Source organism: Cyrtonyx montezumae, unplaced genomic scaffold (assembly GCF_038088225.1).
Source record: "Cyrtonyx montezumae isolate F1298 unplaced genomic scaffold, pur_monq_1.0 scaffold_8, whole genome shotgun sequence".
NCBI classification, from domain to species: domain Eukaryota; kingdom Metazoa; phylum Chordata; class Aves; order Galliformes; family Odontophoridae; genus Cyrtonyx; species Cyrtonyx montezumae.
Window position 1 is genome coordinate 31,326,957 of NW_027072089.1, and position 22,108 is coordinate 31,349,064.

Consider the following 22,108-nt stretch of genomic DNA (forward strand, 5'->3'; position numbering starts at 1 on the left):
TCCAGCCTCCTCCTGACATCCTGGTTGCTCAGTTTGAAAGTGAAATGCTCTGCAGGCCTACACACTGCAGGGTAACTTGCAGTGGCAGGGCTAAGGAGAACAAGACTTGGTCTTCAGGTTTTTAGAAAAAGTGGGGTAATTCTCATAATAGAAGGTAAGAAGAGGAGAAAAAAGAGAAATAAGGAGAAAAAGTATTCCTGTGGTTTGGGCTTTGCAACTGAATGTATGTTTGCCTGGATGACCAGATATTTTACAATGCCCTGGTATCCTGCCCAACCTAGGTTCCTTTGTGTTTTAGTTTCTCTCTGCAGATAGCCCACAGGCTTTATCATTCACAGAAATTTTCCTGCTGCTAATGACATACTGTCAGGTGAGATCTTCAAGACTACATAGAAATTTTAAGAAACCTTTTAGAAAGCATGTGAAGAAATGTAGGGAAGAGGGTAGAGAAGGAAAGACAGATCTCAGAATAAACCAAGCAAAATTATACTGCCTACATACAAAACCATATAAAAAGAACAGTTTACATCAATATGAAAGTTATGGTCACAGATACGGTGTTTGAATGATGTGATCTTACCACCATGATGGGTACAGCATAGAGACCTAAGCAGAAAAGAACCTGATCCCAGGAATACTTATAAAACTTGAATGTTCAAAGCACATTAAACACTGCAACATCTACAGCAAACCATTCCACAGCACATTCAACTTCGCAACTTCTACAGCACTCCATTATGACCAGCGTGTACTCCTGAGGATGTCAAGTGGAAAAAATTTAAAAATGCAACAGCTGAATTTTTTTCTACCTGTGTAAAACTAAGTTTTTAGCAAAACTGCTTTAAAATTTACATCTTCTATATCAAATTAAGCACATTTTTAGAATAGATATTGCCACTATCAGCTTCTGTAGCTCTTCTATAGAGCGACTACAATTACAGCCCTTTTCAGCACATTACTAAATCAAGAGACAGTGTTTTAAAGGTAATAAGTGAGATTTATTGTAAAACAATATGTAAAAGAACTACATGAAAGTAATTAGTTCTATTAATCTGCCCTTTCTGATTGATGTAATTTGTTCTAGAATTCCCATACATACTGTGCTATATAAAATAAGCTATAAATAAATGTAGTTGGAATTATTTCATAGTGTGGAAACACCCTGAGACTGAATGGATATCTTATATGCACATAAAAAAGAAAATAAAGGAGTCAACAGTAATACAACTGGAGATGAATTTTAGTTAGAAAACTCAGGAACAAATAGGAACAAACATTTTTTTGTTTTGGAACTGGTCAGCCCACACCCCGTAATGAATCAAATGACACAAGCCCACTTTCTTCCAAACTACGTGAGCTGAACATTAGTACTACCACAAAAAAAAAAAAAAAAAAAAGTAGTAGAATATAAACATTCCTGGAAAATGACCTTAGTCCAAATTTACTTCCTAAGTGTTGCTTATTTGTTAGTGATTATGAAAGCACTATTTTCTCAAGTACCCCATCTTAACAAGGACTTTTGATAAGGAGACACAGTGAAATATTCCTTCAGTATCTCTGGGAGGAGGGGGAGGAGATGAAGGTATAAGAAGGAAAATTTCTGCAGACATGATCACAGTAAAAATCTTGGAGCAAATACACAGTTGCAAGTAGGTGATCTGGCTATATAAAGAAATAGACTTGTATCCAACTATCCAATCCAAAGACTGTATATTTTTTTCATTCCTCTGTTCTTTTTTGTGATAGCAACCACAAGTTTTATCACAAAGTGAAGGCCTCACTCTGAAACTGATGTCACAGATAGATCAGGCACTGAACCTGGGCAATCTCCATCTAAACAACTGGACCTCAGACCTATCTATGTGTAAGTACCAGAAGAAAGTATTCAACATTACTCAATTTTCACAGCACATTTGTCAACTACTGACAGATTTCTGTCTGTGTTCACAAGACAGAAAAGAAATCCTATGGACAAGTAACTTGTACTAAAAGTACAGTACAAAAGAGACATTTTATTTTTGCTGTGTATCAAACTCTGCCATAGGTCTGATGGCTTACTTGAGTGCAATCATGTGGCTTACCAGTTACCACAAAAAGCATGTTATTTCAAGTGGAGAAAATACAAGCAGGATCAGTGGGCACAAACGGGGTCATTTAATTTAAATGAAACAAAAATGATGCCTGGTTAGTGTTTTATGAATGCATAAAGTGACTTCCACCAGAAGCTACTTGCAAGCTGAAGATCCTAAATTTTGGGGCTGTGAGAAGAAGTGCATGAAAATCTTGAGTAACATTTGGTCCTACATCCAGATGCCTCATTGCACTCATTGAAAGTAGAGTTCTTGATAGAGATTAAAAGATAAAAGACAGAACTTGATTTTAGCATAGCTGAAATGCAGGCCATAGTTTTGCTGTGATCAGTACAATTTTTCTTGGCAAATGCTAGTGTTCATGTCAAAATTGAGAAATAGCAGTTTCAATGCTGGTTTGTATTTCTCATGCTCTAGTTTTGATAAAATGTCTGTGTTCTGAAAGTATCTGAACTACTGAACTTTGTTGTTTCATTACACAGTATAAATGAAGCTGTTTGTAAAGGTTCTTTAACAGAAGTCCACATCAAACTTGGGATAAACCTTTTTTAATTAGCTGTCAATTTAGCATAGACATAGTTTTTTCTTTTCTATAAGAAAAAGTCATTAGAAGTGTACCATGTTCTATGTTGTATTTTATTGATAATGGGTAGAAAACAAACTGTTGCTATAACCCAGCCAGGTTCCATGGGAAATTCAATAATATGGCATTCAGAAATATTTTGAACAGTGATTCACGATGTACTTATTTTCCAAAGCTTCTATGTAAACAATAACAAAGGGTCTGCAAACTCAAAAAACTATATTGGCTCAGCTGAAGAATAATCTCCTTATCCATTCTATTATTGTACTATTCAGGAATTGTTGTTAATTAATAAAAAGTTAAAGCACTGAGAAGTTTAACATGAAACTGTAAAGTGAGGTATGGTCCATTGAATTATTTTATAAAACCAAATAGAAGCGCACAAGTGCCTTGCTATAAAAATGGTTGTCGAGGCCAGCATATTACAATTAGATTGTGAATGGAAATGTACATTTGAAGATTGGTCTGATGTAAGTTACAAATACTTGCAAATTTTAAATGGACTGATTTGTCATTGATCAAACAGATTTGATGTAACTGGAGACATACAGCAAAACAATTGCAAGTCTTATACTGCAGTTACCTTATAAAAATATGGTTTAGTTTCGTTTGGGATTATACTGTTTTATGCCCTCAAGACCTTGGTTACAAAGAGAGGAAGCCCTCAAAATAAGGTGGGCAAAAAATGCTAAAAATAGGGACTCTTCGTTCTTTAATTTCATGGCATTCACCTAATGGTTGTCTTCATGGAAAGCGATAGCACAGGCTGAGCCAACAGCATGGATGGTAGTAGCTGATTTGACCTGTCAAAGATTTTGATATGTAAACAAAAAAAAGATTAAAATCTAGTTGTTATTTCTAAAGGAATCCAGCATTTCCATTTAACTCAAGCAGAATAGTAAGATACTTTTTTGAAGTTTTTTACTCTTCGCATGTAAACAAATTTGTGGTGTTATTTAGTCACTCATTTGAATATGGTTTCTAGAGATGCAGAACTCCAGAAGAGATTTTTTTCATTGGTGGAGAATGATACCAATGGATGGGTCTAGAATGGATTGCAACAGTAAGCCCAGCTGGACTTCAAACTCAATTAGTATTGAAGCCATAACACATTCCAGATTTCATATGATTCTGTTTTTATTAGCAGCTATCCAAAGTCAAACGTTTTCTAATAAAAATATGAATATGTGACAGATACCTACCAGATCTATGAAACAAAGATAGACTTCAATATGAAATTAATTTCTAGCATTGTACATTAGTTAAAATCAGAGGAGATTAATAAGGTGCTGTACTACTGAGCAGAAAAAGTTTAAGTAATTAAATAGTTACTGTGAGAAAAAAGTAAGTGAAATTTGATCAAGAGTCATTCTTCAAAGAGGCCTCTGACAAGAAAATACTGTTGCTATTGTGTATTGAAGATAATCTTTTTCTGGTGTTGACATGTAGTCATTTATAGAGTTTTAAATCAATCTTAATATAAACTAGAAAACAAAGGAACATACACACCATAGGTAAATAATACATACTTTGTATCCTGGATAAAAAGTAATCTTATCAAATTAGGACCTATTTTCTCTGGACGTTCTTGCTTAATATCCAGCTTTATTGAGATAATTCATTATGGTATTATGTTGTGCCTGATTAACAGCATGATCATGTACAATTGGTATTGATGACCAGAGACAAACCAGCATTGGCAGTTTCCCAGGATAATTAATAATCCCTCTCCTCGTGTCATAATTTCTAACCTGTTCAGTTTGCTCCTCTGCTGTGGAAGGAGCATTGCTGCTAAACCCATCATCTGAGCAGTCTGGTGTGGAGATTGGATATATATTCATCAATCCTCACATTGCATTAGCATGGCTATTTTCAGAATTCTACCATGAATCAGGTCAGTGTGGAAAATAAAACAAAGCAAAGCAAAACAAGCAACAACAACATTGTATTCTGTTTACTACTATTTCTCCAACTTGGAAAAAAAATTCACTTCCAATCCAGCTCACACCACAAACCGCTGTGGCAATAAAATTGGAAGGCAGTACGCATCAACAACAGCAAACCAATCAAAGGGGAGAAGTATTGCTGCAAGAACTTCTAATGTCAAATCGAAGTGACAGTGAAGAAATGTCACATTGTATCCTTCCACAAACAGAAGAATCCTGCAGAAAGTTTGTGGCTGAAATTAAGTTGGACATTTTATTTGTATGACAGGAGTCCTTGTTCCACATTTGTTCCTCCTCTCTACCTCCTTTCATTTATTCCATTTATTACAAAATAAAGAGTTGGTTACACAGCTACATAAACTATGCATGTCTTTCAAGCATATACTACCAGCCACTTAATCAAATAACTGAAAAATAGAGACAGTAACAATAAGCAGTAAGTGACAAAAAACGATGATACACTGAATGTACTGAATGCCTGTAACAATTCAGTGATAATTATGGACCTGAGCATGGGTCTGTCAGCAGAATACCCAGATTTCTGAACATCAGGTTAATACTGAGGCACAGCCCTTTGATAGATAGTCATGGTCTGGTCTTCCTGTGACACTTTACTTCAGATGGAGTCACGTAGACACAGGAAAGACACACTAACAGCCAGCAGTTCCAGAAGAAGACTAAGCAGGTTAATTTTTTCAGTGGTTTTTATGTCTCCTCTTCCCAAACGCATAAACAATATTGATGCTTATATTTAAGGTCTTTGGGCCTTATGCCAATGTCTCACAGGCACCAGTGGATTTTCTAAATCAGAAGCGTTAAGCACATTTGTCTGGCAGTTGTGAAACAGCAGAGTCATAGAATCACAGGATAATGGAATTCGTAAGAGTTGGAAGGGAGCTCTGAGGGCCATCTAGTCCAACTCCCCTGCAATGAACAGGGACACCACAGCTAGATCAGGTTGCACAGGGCCTGATCCAGCCTCATCTTTAATGTCCTCAGTGGTGAGGCATCAACCACAACACTAGGTAACTTGTTCCAGTGAACATATTGTGAAGGAAAAGGGTCTGGGGGTGCTGGCTGACAATTGGTTGAAAATGAGCGAGCAGTGTGACCAGGTGGCCAAGAAAGCCAATGGCATTTTGGCATTTCTGAGAAAGCAGTGCGGCCAGCAGGAGCAGGGGCATGATCATTCCTCTGTATTCAGCACTGGTGAGGCTGCATCTCAAGTACTGTGTTCAGTTCACTTCAAGAAAGACATCAAGGCACTGGAGCATTTCCAGAGAAGGGCAATGAAGCTAGTGAGGGGTCTGCAGCATAAGTCTTATGAGAAGCAACTAACAGAGCCAGGATTGTTTAGTCTGGAGTAGGCTTAGGGGAGACCTCTCTAGAGCTGCCTGAAAGGAGGTTGCAGCAAGGTGGGGATTGGCCTGTTCTCCCAGTTATTAATCAGTGAGGGAGTGGCCTTAAATTGTGCCAGGAGAGGTTCATGTTGGATATTAGGAAAAATTTCTTCTCAGAAAGAGTGGTAATACATTGGAACAGGTTGCCCAGAGAAGTGGTGAAGTCATCATCCCTGGAGGTGTTTAAAAGGACAGGGTAGACATAGTTTAGTGGACAGTACTGGTGGTAGTCGAATGGTAGGACTAGATGATCTTAGAGGTCTTTTCCAGCCTTAATGATTCTATGATTTTATGATTTGAATGGCAAGAATGTTAATATGAGAATGAGCAATAGGACTAATTTCATTTGAAGGGGTTTCTTTTGAAGCAAGATGCCTCTTACTCAACCAATGCATCTGACTATTTTTAAAAATTATTCTGGGAAATGAATTTATAACTCCTGGAAGAGTGCTTCAAAATATTTTCCACAAAGCATACAGTGCACACAGTGCTTTTAAGTACAGTAAAAGTATGTTTTGATTGTATTTGTTGACACGAGGGCAAAGCTTACTGTGGTTTAACCCAACATGCAGCTAAGCACCACAATACTGTTTGCTCACTCCCTTTACTCCTGAGGGATGGGGGAGAAAGTTGAGGAGGAAAAAATGTACAACTCACGGATTGAGACAATGGGGAAAAAAAAAGGTGAAAGAAAAAGCAACAGAAAAAGAAAAGAATGCATAGAAGATGTGGTTCACCAAACAATCACTCACCACAAGCCAACTGATGCCCAGCCAGTCCCCAAGCAATAGTAGCTCTCCCTGGTCAACTCTCCACAGTTTTATTGCTGAACAAGACATCATACTTCAAGACATCTTTCTCTGAAAGAGTGGTCAGGCGCTGGAATGGCCTGCCTAGGGAGGTGGTTGAGGCACCATCCCTAGCGCTGTTCAAGAAGCGTTTAGATGAGATGCTAAGGGATTTGATTTAGTAGTTGGGTAGGGATAGTGATAGGAGGATGGTTGAACTAGATGATCTTGTAGGTCCTTTCCAACCTAATGAACCTATGAACCTATGAACCTATACAGTATGGAATGTCCCTTTGGTCATTAAGTTCAGCTGCCCTGGTTATGTCCCTTCCAGCTTGTTGGGCACCCTAAATCTATTTGCCAGCAGGGCAGATAGAGAAGCAGAAATGAAGCCGATGTAAGAGCAGTGAATCTCGCTCAGCAACAACTAAAGTGACAGTGCACTACCAATATTATTTTTCTCTTAAACCTAAAATTCATCACCAATTCAGTACCAACTACTATGAATAGAATTATGTCTGTCCCAAGTGAAACCAGAACATTATCTGTCATATCAGCTTCTAAAATTTCTTTGACTCCAGTTGAGCTATAGGTGAGAGCAAGGAAAGTACAAATGAGGGTGTTGTATGGCACTTGAGAAAATAATTAATTGTAATAGATGAAAAAAACAACAACAACACAAGAATGTAGAATTAGAGACCACCTAAAAGCATAGCAATGTATCAACACCAATATCTGTGTGCACAGTGGAAAAAAAAAAGGTAAAAAAAAACAAACAGTACAAAATAAATCAGAGCTTTTCCTCAAGACTTCAGTGTGGTCAGGATTTCCTGCAACAGAGAAGGAAAGTGATTCTATGTGACAGAATCTCAAAATGGATTGTATTGAAAAGGACCCTAAGGATCATCAAGTTCCAAACCCCTTGCCACAGGCAGGGCCACTAACCTCCATATGTTCCAAAGAGAAGTATTGGTACAGGAGAGATATTATGACAACTGGAAAAGTATTTTCACTGTCACATACCAGAAGTGCTACTCTCTTCATCAGATCTCACCCAGCTCCACTCCAACAACAATTTCTGTCTTAAAAATACTTCACTTTTAAAGTGAGATACCTGGTCTTACTTAGAAACTCATCATTACTTGTGCTTGGCCCAAGTTGCAATCAACACTGTAAGACAACTGCTCTACCATTATTTATTTGTACCTGAGCTCTGCCCAGATGCATATGGAAATATCAGTTTGAAAATGATACCCCAAAACCTGAGGAGAGTTTCTGATCCTTTATTTTGAGTCAGAAATGACATTTTAAAATGACTTCTTTACAACTTCTCATTAATTTTTGCATACTTTCCACCATAGACAGTCAGTATGCTAGGAATTAATTTTGGCAACAGTTATTTCCTATTCATAAACCATGAGAACTGATAAACTATGAACAAGTTCGTATCATTTAACACTAGCCAGCCCTCTGTTACGTAGCTTGGAAAAATTCTTATTTACAGCCTCTACTGTTAATAGCAAACTGATGGCTGAAAGAGTTCAGGGACTATTTCATCTCAGGGAAGTGCTAACAGAAATATCAGCTTTTCCTGCTTGCTAATTGTAAAGAAGATTGTGCCATGCTAAAATTTATTAAAAATTGATGGCATTAGATTAAAAAAAGGCCTGGAGAATTTCCAGAGACCCTTTTAGCTAATCTTTCAATGCACGGAGTGCTTTTACGGCTAAGTGAACTAAGTTATTGAGCTGGTTGGCAACTAAGTAAAGTAACTCCCCTCTTTCTTTCTGGATCAAGCAATTTTAGGAAGTCTGTACATGTTCAATTGAAACAATTTCTGATTTCATGTGTTCCATTTAAAGATCTTTTTTTAAGTAAATGAGATCCAGGCTTCTTAATCTGCTAAAATAAGACATTGGCATGCCCTAAGTACACCTTAATTGCCAAAATATAATTATTAAATTTTAAGGAAAATATGCAGTAAAAATATATAATTACTGACAGTAATGTTTTTAGTGGTTTCTTCTTCTTCCTTCCGCAAGGTATATCTGCAATTCCTGGTTTCTTAGCATCTAAGAAAATCTCTCCCTTTTTATTTAGTCCCAGATCACTAATGAAATCTGAAAACAAAAGATGTGAAATCCCACTGCTGAAAAATCAATATCAAAGCTCCTAAAGTTTTAGTGATATAGGTCTACAGAATATAGCTTTAAGTTTCTCATCTAAGGACTATAGTCTTCTAATCAGGTGATTCCATCAAGGGCAGTAAAAAGTGGCTCTACCTGACTGTAAAGGATGATTGCAAAGAACTAGGAATAAAAAAACAACAACAAAACCTTCTTTATTTGTTCGTTATTGTCATGGTATCATCATCTCTGCAGCCAGTAAATACTGATGAAAAAGAAAATAGCATAGAAATCATAGAAATCAGCATGTATTCCACTTACACAAGCATAATTTGGTATTTAGTTGAGTAGAATTTAAGATTCTTTTTTCCAAGAATAAATTATTTCTTCCTTCATAAGAAAGATTTGATGTGGCTGAAATGAATACACAACCAATGGAGTATATCTAAGGATAGTACTTAACTGAGGACGAAGAAGAAAGAAGAAAAAGAAGATAACAAATTTTAGACTGAAAGTCCAGAAAGGATATTGAGTGTTATTGAGACTGAGGTGGTGTACAGTCAAAATTTATTACCATTCTTGAGGTAGAAGGAGTTCACATACAGAATCATAAAACTGTAGGGGTTAGAAGGAACCTCTGGGGATGAAGTCCAATCCTCTTGCCAAAGCAGGTTTCATATAGTAGGTTGAAAAATAGTGTACAGTAGGTTGAACATATGCATTCTTTTTCAATTGGGTCAACTTACCTTCTCTTTAACTAGAAAAATTATTGCTCATGTCCTCCCCAGAACTTACTTTTCCTCTATCATCACAGAAATTTGTTCTCACCATAGACACAGCTAGAGAAGGGTCTGGGGAGATCTCGTTGTGGCCCTCCACGACTTATTACATGGGTTGATAGTGATTGGACAAGGGGAAATGGTTTTAAAGTAAGAGAGGGGAGAATTTAGGTTAGATATTAGAAGGAAGTTTTTCACTCAGAGGGTGGTGATGCACTGGAACAGGTTGACCAGAGAGGTTGTGGGTTCCCCATCCCTGGAGGCATTCAAGGCCAGGCTGGATGAGGCTCTGGGCAGCCTGGTCTAGTGGTTGGCACAGGAGGGTTGAAAGTAGACCTTTGAGGTCCTTTTCAGATCAGGTCATTCTATGATTAAACATGTTTTAAGCTTTCTCTCTTACCACTTAATTCAATTTTCCATTTTGGAAGCAAGTATGAGAAGAAAAAGCACCTAACAGAACTTCTCGTACAGTCAGTGAATGTTCATAATTGCGAAGGAAACTGTGACCAGATGACAATCTTAAAGAAAGTGTACTGACCATTTTGTCCACATATGGTTTTACTGTTTATCCACACATACTGTTGGTTTATACTGGATTGACGTTTCTCTCTGCCACCCTTCAATTCCAATTCCAATTCCATATACCTATAATGCAATTGTAAATTCTGTATCTTGGATTCTAGACAGGACTGATGTTTATGGAAGCCTGGAGTTGGTTCAGATGCAAATATCAAAAGCCTGAGGATCTGGCTGAAGAGGATCGACAAAAGTCAGTGTTTAGTTTTCAGCTTATACTGACCTTGGTCAGCGCACAACCCAGGAAACATTAACTGGCAGAAGGGAAGGGGTAGGTTCACAGCAGGCATAGATCCAGTATCAACAGAACAGGCTCTGATGGTCTGATGATGCACATATGGGCCATTAAATAGTCAAACTGGAAAAATGTTCAGAGATAGATACTAAACAGTCTCAGTGAAACTGTCATGCCTAGCTCACAAAGCTTTGTGTATTCAGTAAAATCATACCGAGTGAGTCAACTGAAGGGCAGAGATCTACACAAACTTTTGCCAAAAAAAAAAAAAATCCAAACAGGGACAAATACATGCTAGCATGTATCCACACATAGATAGATGTCTGGCATGTCTAATGATGGAACAAAGAATTTCCTTTTTCACTGAAACATGGAACCATAACTTGAATGCAGTGAGATACCTAAGTGACCTCCTTTTACTCTTAAGACAGCACTCTCCTGCAATCCCAGACGTCAGGAAAGTCTCTGACATGCAAGAATTCCAACAATGGTATTTCCACAAATCGAAACACTTTCCTCTCCAAATTCTAGACTAAGTGTTCCTACCTTCTGTATTGTTCCAGTATGCAGCACAGCAACTAGAACTGTAAAAAAAAAAAATTAGAGGAAGAAAACTTTTATTGTAAAATGTCTGGAATGTTCCTATCCGAAGATGTGAGTATTCCCAATAATATTCCCCTCACCCTCCTCATCCATGTCTTGCATAAACTAAACTGTTCTGTTAATGTAAATTAAAATACAACTGGGGGGTATATTATGTAAACTTTTTCCGTGACAACTTTTTGACATCATGTATTTCAAATACACAGTTTGAAAATAAGTTGGCATATTTGATAATTCAGTGTTATCAGAATAATTCAATAAGCTTAAAAAGCCCAGAGCCCACTTATAAAGAATCCAGAGAAATCTAATTATCACAGCTTTGTGCTATCAATCAATATGCCACAATGCAGCAACCTCTGTCTTAGCGGGGTTGCCTGGGAAAAAGGTTTACTGCTTTGCTTGCTACTGACGTAGGTCTTGAACAATGTAGGTGGTGAAAATTGCCATATGGTCAATATTAAATGAAAGTTGCTCTGCTATAAATCAAAGAATGGTGTTGGCTGTCACCACTAGAAATACATAGTCACTTTCCAAAAAGGTCAAAGACCACTACTTGTTTTGTTTTTTGCACTGGGCTACAGCTCAGAAAGTAATTTCCCAACCCACACACAAAAATATATTAAATTTTACTGTGGTAGATTAAGCATTTTATTTATCTACTTATTCTACTTTTTTCCATAGTCTTGTATGTTAGCTCTAACTAAATCTCATTATTCTGAAGTGTGCCAATATGCCAGGGACTTCAAACTATTCTGTGGAATAGAAAACCTCATAACAACATGTAAAGGGAATATTTTATTAAGTCAACAATTTCAAATTCCAATCAATACAAAGCAATAAGAAAAGTTTAAATTTCCCATTATTTCATATAGGAAAATTAAATCATATAAAAAAGAAATTTTAAGAATATAAGTATTTTGAAGTGTGTAATAAATTTAGAATCCTGTATAATACACAGGTGAGCATTTGTCCTCTGTGTAATAAATACTCCTTCCTACTGCAACAGACAAAATTATTTCTTCATTTTCTAAACTTACAGGATCTCTTTCCAAATGAGTAACTGTTCTTTTCCTCACAAAAGAACTGGAAAGCTGCCTTGCAGCAGCACAAACAGAACTAAGTTGTATCATTTTAAGAGCAGAAACAACGCTCCTCTCTTTTGAACTTAAGGTTGTCCTTAAACCTAAGACAGGAACGTTCAGCTTGGGGCAGTAACAGGACACCCTCCTGGGATACCAGTGTCTGATGACCATAGAAGACTTCAAGTGCTGTCAACACGGCAAGGGGACAACGAGAAGTCAGGTTTTAGGAGGCTTCTAAGGGTTTCAGTGAGGATCTCCTGGTTTCCCAAACTCTCTAGTGAACTGCTTACTCAAGAGGATCTTCAATTCACAGTGCCAAGGTAGCCTAGCAGAAGTTTGAGTGTGGGGCACTCAAGCAAGTTCAGATATTCACTGTGAATAATATAAAGATCTTCCCTCCGGGGCTGCAGAGATGCTCACTCAGTTCTGCTTGTTCCAGAAGAACAACACACAAGGTATAGAGAAACACACATGGACAAACTCCCCTTACTTCCCAACACACAGACACACACAAACCTTCCTCTCTGAACACAGAGCTGAGAATACCTACAGCAACAATAGAGCACTTCATACACTCAAAAAGAAACACTCCATGTGGCAAGCCACATGCTGAAGATAGACCTGTAAGAGGGGAAAAAGTGGTATACCATAAAAGTCATTACAACAGCTTCATAGGAAAGGAAGAACTTAGAGCACTTAAAGGAAGGAAAAGACAAAACCATGTCAGCTCAGGACAAACGTGACAGCTCTTCGGTCTCGTACCAGGTGCCAACAGGTGCCTATACCTAAAGGCACTCTGGACTGTGAAAAACGACTAGACCCTCATAGGTTGTCACAGAGTCAACTGACGCTCAGCTATATATATGCAGGTAAATGTCATGCCATTCATTCCAGTAATTAAAAGAAGCAAACAAAAAAGGAAAGCCTAGAAAATTCCTCTCACCTGCAGGCATGTGATTTCCTACTAAGAAATACAAACATAAATTAAGACTCCTTATTTGTCATTGAAGTAGAATGCAGAACAGTTGCTGAAAAATTCACACCAGCCTGTCAGTGTGAGATCTTCGTTAACTAAGGAGAAAATTAAATTTGACAGATAACTGAGTGGTGATCAAACTTTTCCAGTAGTGAAAAATTACAAAGACAATAAACCAAAACACTGCAGTATTCATATGACATCATAACGAAATTAAAATGCAGGCCAATTCTTGGAACACAAAATGGAAAAAGGGAGGATTTTTACTGATGGATCTATTAAACTGTTTCATATAACAAAATTCAGATTCTCTAAAAGCAATACACCATCATCAAAATGTTAAAATATAACATGATGAAAGAGAATTTTCTTCAATTTATCCAGTGCTATGGTATAGATATAAATAGATAAATGGATAGAAAGAAAACCTACAGTAAAAAAATGTAAGATGAATCTTACCAAGTAGACAAAAGTTTCCTTAAAAGCCCTTCCTTTTCCTGAAATGTTTTTGTTAAATCTGAAGAAATACAACACCATAAACAAAATTCAAGTAATCCATGATTTTATCATATTTTGCCAAAAAAAGAAATCTGAAAAGATAAGTAGTAGTTTGTCCATAAACTTATCCTTGGTATTCCAAACTATTTTGATAGAAATATGTTCTTCTCACTCAGAAGAAAAGTTGTCTTACTTCACCAACTTTTATTTACAAAATTAAAATAAATCAGGCTGCACAATAGGCAGTCACAGACATATGATGTGATCAGCAAGAGTAGAAAGTATGGCAATCAGTAAAGCCTGAGCAGCAAGTTGAACTCACTGCACCATGTCAGTGCTGTCTAATTAATTTGAAATCCAGTGGGTTTGGATCATATTATCCACAACATTCTTAACTATGAAAAAAATGGGGAAAATAATAACATACAATTGCCTGCACTGCATTAGTTGTATGCTAGTTCAATTCTTACGACAAAGTATCTTCAGCATTCTTAAGAAGTTGCATTCAGATCAAAAATAAAATGGAAAGAAGGATCTCAGCTTCCCCTCGGAAAGAAATATCCTGAGGGGTGGAAGGGGAGTATTTCCTCCTTGTCAAAGTACTAGTGAAACATAAATCCATGCAGTCTTATCCCTTGTGCTGAAAGAAACAAACAGCTGTGTTCCACTTCAGTAAGCAATATATTAAAAGAGCTGGGGGCAGGAGGTGGCAGAGGGATGACCTAGAGATGCTCCTTGCCCCTAAGCACCTTTTGTAAATTGAGCCAACTTAAGTTTCAGTTCTGTCTCAGTTATCACCCTAACTCACCTCAAAATCCCATGGTAGAGGTAGATCATAATTACTAGGAGGAAAAGCCAGTATTGCCTCTCAGAAATGCTAGATTTGGATTAGGGAAGCCACCTCAATTAAGTACTTCAAACAGTATTTAATAAGTGGGCAGTGGAAAGATATTCCTAATGGAAAAACTGTAGTCCTGTAATTAATCTATGTCAAAGTTCTCCTACCCCCAAAAGAAATAGTTCAGAAAGAATGATTAAAACTTTTATATGATGTTTAATAGATGTCGAAGAAAAACAGTGGATGGCTTGCAGGCTCATATAATATAAAGATTGCAGGAGTAGGGACTCCACCATATAGGCAGATGCTTCTGGAAACAACAAAGAGGGTACGGATAATCTTTCAGCATGCCAGGAGGATGGAACTGCTGGGAGACCACACTGCTTGAGCAGGTTTGACTAACAAAGAGCCCAATACACATCTTCAAAAGACAATAGGGCAGTTTGGAGGTGATGCTTTTCAGAATATATTAAGCAGTTGGCTTTTTGAACAAATAATTTATTATTATACTTAATGGAAGACCATCCTAGAGCATGTAGCAAAAACTGCTTTATGGAAGTGAATACCTTCTAACTAAGGTCTATAGCAACCCTTCCTCTGTTATCGGTAGGATACAACTTTATCTTGGTGCTCCTCTATCATAGTAGGCCAATGCACTGTATTTTATAGCTAGACTTAACACAGAGCACAAAAATACAAATGGCAGGTAAACAGTGTAGCCAAAAGAATGATATGATATGATATGATATGATGATATGATATGATATGATATGATATGATATGATATGATACGATATGATACGATATGATATGCTATAACCGCATTAGATGTTGAAGTCAAGCAAAAACCCATGTCAAAAACCTGTATTCTCTGTAGAGCTTATTCCTTTGTAATGATAATTTCTTACTGTATTTTCTACCAGGGATAAGGCTGTCAGATATACAAAGATAAGGCCCACTTTGCATGACACTTACCATGGATTTCAGATTTCAGAATCACCAATGAGAGTATTAAAATTATTATGAAAGGCTGCACAGGTGTTGCTAATCCTATCAGCAGAAGAGAACAAAGATACTGTTTTTTGGGAGACTGTTTTTGTTCTGCTTTTTTCTTTACATCAATTTAGACCATGTCCCAGATAAACCATTCTTGATGTAGATAATTCATATGTATATAAGAATAAAATTTCTCACATTTCTGAATTCATTGTCTCATACTTTTAAAGACTATAGGCACAAAATTTACTTTTATTAAATGAGCTAAACTTACTTTGAAAGCTGAAATATCAGTTTTTCAGAATTTGAAGAGTGTACTGTTTTTCTGCAAGTATTTAGCATACAGAGCAAGTGACAGAAGAATTAATTTGAAATTTGTCATATTGTAAATTAACTGCTTTTAAAAGGAAACAGTGAGTATACAACTTTATCTGGACTTTTGACTGTGTTACGACCTGAAAAGCTTAGCTCTGTCTTTTACATAGCTTACTGTCTTTGGGTAGAGCAGATAGAAAATTATGGATGAGATTGATGCTGCAGTCTCTCCCCAAAGGCCCATGTATCACAGTACCCTAGGCAAGACCATCGGATGTTTTCAACACATACTCAGAGGAAAATATTTAAAATTCTGCAAGATCTATGTCCAGATGAACAGTCAACAACAGATAATGTGTTCTGGACACAGAAATGCAGCATCACCTGGGGGGATAGGAAGTCGAAGTTGCTTTGGAATCTCAGCCAAAGGGCCCCACGCTTTATTAAACCTGGAATTGTGTGTAGGTGTTGGATTACACACATCAGGAGGAACTGAATGATTTCTGGAGGCACTTATGGAGAGATTTTGAATTATGGTGCTTATCAGGCCCCAGGGAGTATTTTGGCAACTTTTTGAAATTCACTCATGAATTCCTTATGCACTTCTTGGAGACAGCTACAACGACTGAGGCACACAGGTTTGAATGACCTTTTGCTGGTTCATCGCGTGTGATTTCTAGCGCAAAAGCAGGATTTTTCAGGGCAGCAACACAGCCCCCCTGCAGAGCACAAGTCCTGCTTTCAGTGCCTGTCACATCTGATGGTCTGAAACAATGCCTCTTCAGTATACGCCTGCAATCCCTGCAAGAAATTCTGGCCCATCTACACCATTTTAAAAATTCAAATGATTCTACAGGTCCAATATTTTACTATGTTGCTTTGCCTGATATTTGAATTGAATGTTATAAGAACTGAAACAAGATGAGAACAGTTAAGAAGTGAAGAATGCTTTCAAGGCGGAAGATTATGCCCTGAGAAACCACTGTCAAGCAAAAGTACAAGCACTTCAGTATTTGATTTTCAAAGACAAACGGAAGAAAGAATCAGGGGTTGCCTGACTGGATTTTCCATCTCGAGATATTCTCAAAACAGATTGGACAAAAAGCTGTCAGAAATGTTTTTACTGGAGTTATGCTGTCACAGGTTTATGAACTAAATGAGGCCCTTTCCAGATCCACTTCCTATTACACTGCCTCTGTAGGCTAATACGTGTATATTTCTGGGAAAGGAAGATGCTGCTTAGATCAGTAGCTCAGCAGTTAAGTCAGAGAGGACCTATAAATGTCAGCTTTCCTGTAGTGTTCGCTTCAGTGGTCTGCTTTAGTTGTCTTTGGGAACAACAGAAAGCTGTGCTGCCATTCAGCAAGATCTGGACAGGAGAGAGAGTTGGGTAGAGAGAAACCTGATAAGGTTCAAAAAAGGTAAATGTAGAGTCCTGCACTCTACATTTATAACCATATACAGTCAGGTTAGGGGATGACCAACCAGAGAGGAGCTCTGTGAATAAGGACATAGGAGTCCTAGTGAACAACAAGTTGGCCATGTGTCATCAGTGTGCTCCTGAGGCCATGAAGGTTAATGACATCCTGGGGTGAATTAAAATAGGCATGGCCAGCAGGTCAAACGAGGCGATCCTCCTCTGCTCTGCCCTGGTGAGGCCACATCTGGAGTGCCGGGTGCAGTTCTGGGCTCCCAGTTCAAGAAAGACAAGGAGAGAATCCAATGGAGAGCAATAAAGATGATGAGAGACCTGGAGCATCTCCCATATGAGAAAAGAACAAGAAACGTGGGACTGTTCAGCCTAGAGAACAGAAGATTGAGGGGGGAATCTTATCTATGTTTATAAATATCTAAATAGTGGGAGTCAAGTGGATGGTACCAGCCTCTTTTTGGTGATTTACAGAGACAGAACAAGCAGCAATGGGCACAAATTGGAACAAAGGATCTTTTATCTGAACATGAGGAAGAAAGTCTTCAAGAGTGACAGAGCAGAGAAACAAGTTGCCCAGAGAGGTTGTGGAGTCTTCTTCTCTGGAGATATCCAAAACTTGCTACACAAAGCCAGAGGAGTGAAACAACATTGTCATATATGCATGAGTGACTTAGCCTTCATTTTCTTCACATATCTATGAGTTTAGTTGTTGCAATAAAGGATTTCTCCTGCTTTTAGCTATAGACATATAAAATATAAAATATAGACATAACTGAAGCAATATTCTAAAAGGCAGAAGAAAAAATATCCTTCTCTCTTCTGAAAGAGATCTAAACTGCAAATGAAGATGCATTTTTAGGAATACTATTCCCAAAGGGCCAGAAGCTTTTGTTAATACTGCATGTACGCACTACAGCTGTTTATTACATAAGTGGTTTTAAAGTATTGCTTAAGTTTTCAAGAAAAGGATTTGCTCGGGGAAATTTCCCACTGCATAATATTCCAAAAGTAATTGCTTTATTTTAATAACTTCTGCAAAGAAAATGTCTTCCACTTTTCTCCCTCAACTGAGCCTTCAGATCTTAGAGCTAGGAAGAAGTCATTCCATTAAGTCTGTCAAGTGATAAAGTTACTCGATATGAGCAGTAGAGAAGGAAAGCTATTATCTTTGCATTAATGAAATGAATAGAGTTAATAAGGTTGTTTGTACGATTACCCAGGTAATGTATCAAGGGCGAGAAGCTCTAAAAAGGAAGCAACAGAAAATTGTATGGCAATAATTTCTTTTTTCTCATAAATTGGCACTTGACAGAAGGACAGCTGTTTATTAGACAAGCTACATGTATTTTCATATACTGAGATACGTTTTTTTCATTTTTTTCATTAAAAAGTACCATTGAGAATACAATTTCCCTACATCACTGCATTAGCAAATGCTTTTAAAAACAAAGATGTAAACATATGGCTTGGAAAAAAAATTATCATGGCTCTTCTTCCATCAAAAAGCAGTAATTCAATAGCATCAGCAATGAAGCATGAAGTATCTTTCTGAAAACCACTACATCTACTCTGTTTCCTACAGATACAGAGAAGTACATTTCTACATAGCTTATACTGAGCTGTGATTTTGAAGTGCCTGGTAGAGAGTTAAAAACAAAAGAAAACCACCTTGATACTCCTGCCAAACAAACTAGAGAAGCATCCATGTGAACTCACACAGCTGACTCTCAATTCAATTAGGTACCAAGGAGGCAGAGTTTATTCCACGAGCAACTGACAAATGGAAACTGCTTGCTGAAGCCAAAAAGGTCAAAATGAAAATGAGGCTTCCCACAGCTCAAAGGTGAAAACAAGTTTATCACACTTCTTTTCTGCACAGCCTTCCCAGCTGCTGTTTATGTTCCCGAGCCCCTAAGCCCAGCTGCTTGTTTTCTATTAAGTACATCTCAGACTCTTCTTGGAGCTTCATTGCCAGCTTGTTCACAGTCAAGGCACCAGGTGGCTGCTTCTCCTCTACAATGCCAGCAGTCGTTGCTGGGCTGAGCATGAGGATCGGCCAACATTGCTTGCCATACACTTTAGAGGGAGTACTGCCAATCACAAGTGTTAAATAATCATGAGATCATTCAAGCCTCAGGACAACTAAAACAAAAAATGACATGGAATTTTCTATATGCTTTAGTTCGGGGGGAAAAAAAGGCCACATTCTTCATTATTTATCCTCCACTCTTCAGCTTAAAAAGTGTTCTAGAAAAAAAGCCAGCCCCAAGAACAGGCATCTCTCAGGAGCCCAAGACTTCACATCTTTTATAGCTGGACCACACAAAGGCCAAACCATCCTGCCACACTGCATAAATTTCACACTTGTAAAGTTATTAATTATTCTGAGAGTTGATAGTGCTCACTGTATCTGTTACTGAAATGTTTTTGTGCTCAGAAGCCCAGGAGCAGCATTTATATTGTGCCTTCCTACATAAAGCTTGTCTTACATTTCAGGAGGTAATAAAATTAGAATTAAAATAAATATATAAAAATAGACATGTTCCTAATAAAATTCCCCTCCATTACCCAGTCCAAACTGTATTTCAAGTGCTTTAGCATGCAAGAACTTCTAGAATTAAGATGCTGCCAAATACTGATTTCTTCCTCAAAATATGAGTAATCTTAATTCAATCAAAGTCAATGAGATTTTTTCCCAGGGACTAAATATGATCATAATTTCAGTAAATAATAGAAGCAATTAGAAAAAAATAAGGCATACCTACACTGACACTAATCAAAAGTGCAAAGTAAAGTATAAAATGCAGGTCACTATGGATGAATATAACCCTGAACCATAGCTATAACTACTGGAACTATAAGTAGTTTCACAAGAACGCTTCACTGCAGAAAACTGATCAACTTATCAATTATAACATTCTCTCCCATATACAAACGTGTATGATGGAAATATGCACAGATTTTCTTTATTGATGACTAATCGATGAAGCCCTAACCTGCTATAAACTTCAAGGGACTATTCCCACGTGGTTCCAATATGCTAAACACTTTAAAAGAAGGAAGTCTAAACAATGATGATACATATAGCAAGAACCAGCTCAGCACACTCAGATCTTCCTTTTCATTTGCTTATGCCTAAGACAGACCAGACACTTTTTGTGCTAGCACTGAATATGAGAGAAACATAGAAAAAAAATCACGCTGTGGAAAACCCATGACAGATAATTCATTTTTATTCCTTAAACAAATAGATGATCTGTTATATTCTGTTTCTAATAGTTGCAAGCAATTTCATTATATCATTATGTCTAAGATACAGGAACCAATTGTACATAATCGAACACAAAGGAAACTGAAAACACACTTGACAGAATTAACAGATACATAAATAAAATCAATAAATGCAACTGCCACATCCCTTCATTTGATGTCTGTGCCAAAGCACCTTCTAAATTTCCAAGCATACAGCATATATCAGTTAGCTTATTTTGAATGGTAAACTTGTTTCAGTAACTCATATAGGTAAACTGTGTTTTACTCTATGTATGAAATTCCTTTAGATACTTTATTTTTGCATGCATGCTCCTCTCTTTATCTTTATTTATTTCCCTTTTCAACAGTCCTCTTTTGTTTTAAAGATCAAAGTAGATAAACTCGATGCAAAGTTTTTTGACACAGGCAACACCTGCTCCTGCTCCCTATGAACACACTTTCATTCACTCCTCCCTGCCCTCTTACTGCAGGTGACTATGAGCAAACTGCTAGCTCTCTGTGAGACCTGGATGGGACGTACAGATTGGCAGATGTGGGCAAATACTTTCATGTCTGTGAATCTAAAAAAGAGCAAAGCTTACAAAATATAAGTAGAAAACCTTAGACAAGTTAAAATACATACAGTCTCTAAGCAAAGTTTATTTTGGTCAGGCAGAGTTTAGTTTATCAAATGTCAATCCAAAATAATAGGGGTAGAAACTAAACTAATTATTGCTTTATACTACTAAATGGTGTCAGCTACCCATCTTTCCTATGGCCACTGTACCACAGTAAGCACTCAGATTCAGTGCATCACAGCATCCACATATCAGAGAGGTTCCCCTTATGTACTGCTGATACTAGAAAAATAACTTCATTTAAATTATTATGTATAAACTAAAGCAAATTTTCAGGTATACTTTTGATCACTGTACTTTTGTTTTTATTAAATTGCTCTTCAACAATCCCACTGATTTCACAAACCTGTGAAATCAAAAAGAAAACAGAAATTAGGGCTAAAATATACACAAAAGTATGATAAAATGGAAATTCATTATGCTTGCATTTTGTGCAAGTTTTCCATAGTGCTGAGCACACAGTTAAATAAGCAATGTGGATTTTGATGAATCTCTATTTTTCTTCATTACTAAAATATTGTGAAGCAAACCAGAGCTTCTTTAGTGATACTTTTTATTCCAATTATTCAGCATTTTAAACAGTTTTCTGCCTCTTCCATGTAATAATAATGCTAAGTGGTTGAAAAAAATTGAACGGTGTTCTATAATGCATTAAGTATAATAGGTAACTATAACAAATTGGGTAAGTGGAGATAGTAATGTTTTCATTTCCAATTGTGTTCACTTTTAAAACTTTCCCCAAAGCAAAATGGAAATTTAGCTTTTACAGATATTTCCACATGCACATTGAAGCAGATTGATTTGCAAATGCTGCTGATTTTAACACAACCCCTTCCCAAAATGTTTGCAAAAACTCAAGTAACAATGCAACTGTTCCCATTACATGCACCTAGCTTGAAAACCACATTGAATAACACAGCTGAATGAATAAAGATCTGTAAATTACCTTAGAAGC

General features: G+C 37.1%; 1 protein-coding gene across 1 annotated transcript in view; it reads right to left on the reverse strand.

Annotated features, from left to right (window-relative positions):
* Window positions 1–20,480: 20,480 nt before the first annotated feature.
* CUNH8orf34 (chromosome unknown C8orf34 homolog) overlaps window positions 20,481–22,108 on the reverse strand; it is a 157,385-nt gene continuing 155,757 nt past the window's right edge. Inside the window, exon 14 of the mRNA XM_065753167.1 lies at window positions 20,481–21,499. Coding sequence (XP_065609239.1) covers window positions 21,492–21,499 — 8 coding nt within the window. The 3' untranslated portion in view covers window positions 20,481–21,491. The remainder of the gene's footprint in view (window positions 21,500–22,108) is intronic.